Below are 4,221 nucleotides of genomic sequence, written 5' to 3'. Positions count from 1 at the left end.
TTCTTCTCGGTTGAGTCCGATTGGGATGGGGATTCGTTCTAGGGTTACATTCTTGGGGTTAGGGTTTCACCGTGTGTCATCCCCGTGGAGTCTTTACGGGGTTTAGGGTTCGGCCTCGTGAGCTGAGGGCCCTTCCTCTTCACCCAGTTAGGGTAAGGGTTCGGGAACCACTGTTCTTCTTTCTTTTTACTCCTTTCCTCAGATCCGAACTGGGTCTGTTCTTTTCTTGCCGCGCGCCGGCGAAGGGATCTTTCCCCGCTCGGTGGCGGTGGTGACCGGGAGTTGGGTAACATCCGCCACTCCTCGGTCCCTTTTCTGTTTTCTTTTACCCGATTAGGGTTAGGGTTTCAATCCTAAACGGATTGAACCCTTGTTTTCGATTTCTTTTCAATTTTCAATGCTCTACCCCATACTAGATCTACACATTAGGCAACATTGGCTCTGATACCAATGTTAGAAACTTCTAAACACTAGGTGTAGATCTAGCGGGTAAAGAACATAAATCTGTTGGTGTACCTTAGCTAGTGCGCCCGGTCCAGTGCCTAGTGCGCCCGGTCCAGTGCCGACGGTGACGCTGGTGGCACTGCAGAGGTGGAGACGATGTCCAGTGGCGACGGCGATGATCGCAGGGGCGATGCAGAGGTGACGGCGGTGCGGTGGGGCATCCCGTCGCTGGCAGCACTTCTCGTTAGATCGGATTAGGTTTCTGTGAGTGGTTACGGCGGCTCCAGTCAACTTCGTTATCCGAGCCCAGTTCTCCACTCCTCTATTTATAGTGCTGTGCGACAGGGGCCCACTAACCATATTAGGGTTGGGCGTCCCCGATCAGAGCGCAAATCCAAGGGCCCAATAAGCCATTGGACCTATTGGTGGAGATCAACTAACACATTGGTCTATATAGATACCATCAGAGTGTGATAGAGATGCATTGCATCCATGGTTCCTCATAATTAATATTTGTGGCTATCCTGGGCAGCCTATTTCTCCTTGTCTCAAGCATCATGTGCAGACCAAACACCTGAACCAATTATATCCGTAATATATATTGCACAATCTTTCATGCATGTTTTATAAGACAAGGTAACCCAAACAGAACTATAGATACATGATCTTTTAAATCAATTACACCATGCCAGCATCTCTGCATCACAAACTCCCATGCTCTTTTTTGCCAGCCTCAATCAAAAGGAATAATCAGGCTTGAAATCTCTCATGAACTTTGGTCTCTCCCGCCCTTTGTTGTCATCTTTGGTTTGACCAGTGGTGGCACTCTCTGCTCCAGCTGCAGCTTCGTCTTCCTGGTTCTCCTCCTGGAAGGCCGGGTGGGTGAGGATGTTCCCCAGGAGCTGTGTGCCCCTGAGGGCATTGGTGAGCGGCAGGTGACCCTCAGGTGTGTCATCCTTCATCTCCCACATGAACTCGTCAGGGAAGGCCCTGTAGTTGTACTGCTCTACCTCTGTGTCCAGCTTCTTCATCCAGCCGACCCTGATGAAGAAGCGGGTGAAGTCGCGCTGCGATTTCTCCCAGAGCCGCCGCTGCACGCTGTACCCGAACTTGCCATTGCTGTGCTCTTTCCAGAGCTCGTCAATGGCGCGAAGGTCCTCGGCGGAGATGAACTGGACCTCGGAGAAGAAGACGTACCCTCGGCGCCTCGCGGACTCGCCGGCGAGGTCGATGATGAGCGCCCGGGTGGTCTCGTCGGCCTGGCGGTAGTCCCCCGCCGTGAGCTGGCGGCCGAGGAGGTCCAGGGAGGGGGCTGGTGACGAGTCTTCTTCCGCTGCTGCTGGGGCCACTGGAGTCGGAGCTGACGAGTTGGTGGTCGAGGTTGTGGTCACCGAGCGGGAGGTGTTGGGGTGGAGCCTGAAGGTGTTGGTGGAGGGCTTGAGCAGGGCAGACGGGGAACCGTCATGGCTGCCGCCGGTGCTGGCGAAAGAATGGTGTTGGGGGAGAAGAAAGGATTGCAGAGAAGCATTTGCCATGGATGGCGGGAGGTCGCAGCTGAGCTGAGAATGGAGAGGGAGGGAGGGAGGGGGACGATGATAAAGGAGTGGATGGGGTTTAGTGAGAGCTGAGCTGGTGGACGTGTGGTGTGGAGAATTGAGACCGTGTTGCCTTGTGTGTGTTCTTGTGACAGCCCACCTTTGTGCGTGTCTTGTGTCAAGGCCTCAAGGCAAGGGTTGTGAGAAATTTTGGTGGTAGTTTTGTAGGGGGTACATCTGGGAGAGAATACAAAGGTGGGCTGTGATTGGTGGGTTCTGGGTGAGATGAGGATACTGGCTATGACAAACAACCCAATACCCAACAGAGATAATATGCCAAGGGTGGGTGAGGTGGACTGTGTCTATGAATGTGGGTCCAGTGTCAAATCTGCAAACGACCGATGTTTCGAGTCTTATTTTTGCAAATCGCCCCTCTCCTGGAGAAGAAAACATGGAATTGAATCCTTGCTTAACCTAAATTTCATATTCAGTTCTTTTAGCCACGATTTTGATTTTAATCCTTTCAATTTAAATAAAAATTATAAGGTTCGATGTGTACATCAATTTTGCATGTAAAAAGGTGGTTAGTTTGCTAGTAGAAACTGAAGTTTACCAATAGGTCATTTGCAGTAAAAAAACTCTTTTTGGAATCTTGACATGATCAGCAACAGGAATAAGATAGTAAAGTTTTCCATAAAATTTCTACCTCCTTTTTCTAATTCTTCTATCTAGTTCTTCCTATATTATTTGCGCCGAACCAGGTGTAAGCTTCATAGAATTGTTCTGCGTTTTTTTTTATGAGGTGGGTGTGACATTCAACTTGAATAATCGGTTGCCTTTTTTTTCTTTTCCAAGAAATCAACAGCCACAAAATGGAAGCCTTTTACCACAGAAAAAAAAATCATCGAAACTTTCGAAATAGTGAATCCAATTGCGGGAGTTGGGGGAGTTTCTGGGTGTACGGACCCGGTCCATGTAAATCTACTGCGGCTATCAAGGACATCAGACGCACTCGAGTCTGGACGGCAGAGCTTTGCTTGTCTGTTTATTTCTTATTATTTTTTATAGGCCGCGTATGCTATCTCGTTTAATCAGGCAAGGCGTGGGAATGCACTTTTAAATGGTACATACAATAAGAAAAGTCAAAATTTCTCCATAAACAAGTCTCTAAATTATTATTTATTTGATGAATAAAGATACTAGAAAAATGCATGATATCATATGTTTATCATGGAAAATAATAGTCAGTATTAAAGAATGACAATTTGGCCAAAACCACATCTGAAAAATAAGTGTTCATTAAAGGGCAAACTGATCGTCGCCACCATGGATTGAGTATTGTGGGTGCGCAAAATTGAAAAGATAGTAGAAAAAGTCACCCTCATATCATATCATAGATGTTTGCACCCCAAAGCAAGACGTATCCTCTTGGATTTGCTTTAGCTCCACCCATGTTCACCACCACCCATAGGAGTTCACCTGTAAATACTCTCAACATACAAGATTTTAAAGACTGAAAAAGCCACTCACCGCTAGCAATGAGATGCGTTACCCACAGATTGCAGGCTTTACTTCACCACCAGAACACTGTGTTGTAGGAACTAGACCTTACACAGAGCAAATTAAAAGAAGATATTTATGTGAGCAATTACAGTTGCAATGAACACTATTTATTCTTTAAGAATACATGGATATATTGAAACAATAGCAGATCTATAATTTTGATAATTTATGTATGAGAAATCATGCCTAAAATATAAAGTTTTTTTTTTGAATAGACAAAATTGAGTTGAAAATAAAAGTCAAATGCACTTTGATAGTTTATGGATGAAATTGAGCCCGAAATACAAAATTTGAGGACTGGAACGATCATCTTCGTAGTTGTAGGATGAAATTAAGCCTAAAACTAAAGTTTGAGTACCTAAACAACCATTTTAAAAGTTTAGGGATGAAATTGAACCTCAAGTAATAGTTGAGGGACCAAAATAGCTATTGTGCCCTTAAATAAACAAAGTATAAACTAGCAATGGTATCATCAGCACTTTGATAGTCTCTTCAGGTTTTTTTTTGGACAAACAATGTTCCTAGAAGTCATGTTGTTTTACTTTAACTAGAAAATACTTTTGCACATACTAATCATTTTTTGCGAGAATTGCACGGAATTAGATTTGAATGTTTGGACGAGTAAAACGAGATAACCGGTGATGAGCTTACAACAAATACTTCTGTTAGTAGAGAGTAT

At 45.2% G+C, this 4,221-nt stretch overlaps 1 protein-coding gene across 1 annotated transcript; it reads right to left on the bottom strand.

Moving 5' to 3' along the window:
- Positions 1-1,019: 1,019 nt before the first annotated feature.
- LOC136505302 (tetrapyrrole-binding protein, chloroplastic-like) lies at positions 1,020-2,188 on the bottom strand. The gene has a single exon (XM_066500458.1). The coding sequence runs from the start codon at positions 1,977-1,979 to the stop codon at positions 1,182-1,184; it is 798 nt and encodes a 265-aa protein (XP_066356555.1). The 5' UTR covers positions 1,980-2,188; the 3' UTR covers positions 1,020-1,181.
- Between the last annotated feature and the right edge of the window lie 2,033 nt (positions 2,189-4,221).

Source organism: Miscanthus floridulus, chromosome 14 (assembly GCF_019320115.1).
Source record: "Miscanthus floridulus cultivar M001 chromosome 14, ASM1932011v1, whole genome shotgun sequence".
NCBI classification, from domain to species: Eukaryota; Viridiplantae; Streptophyta; class Magnoliopsida; order Poales; family Poaceae; genus Miscanthus; species Miscanthus floridulus.
Note: the sequence above shows the minus strand (reverse complement) of the source record. Positions and strands in the feature narration are given on the sequence as shown.

Excerpts from the sequence above, each read along its gene's own strand:
- LOC136505302 (XM_066500458.1), bottom strand. The coding sequence starts at position 1,979 with ATGGCAAATGCTTCTCTGCAATCCTTTCTTCTCCCCCAACACCATTCT.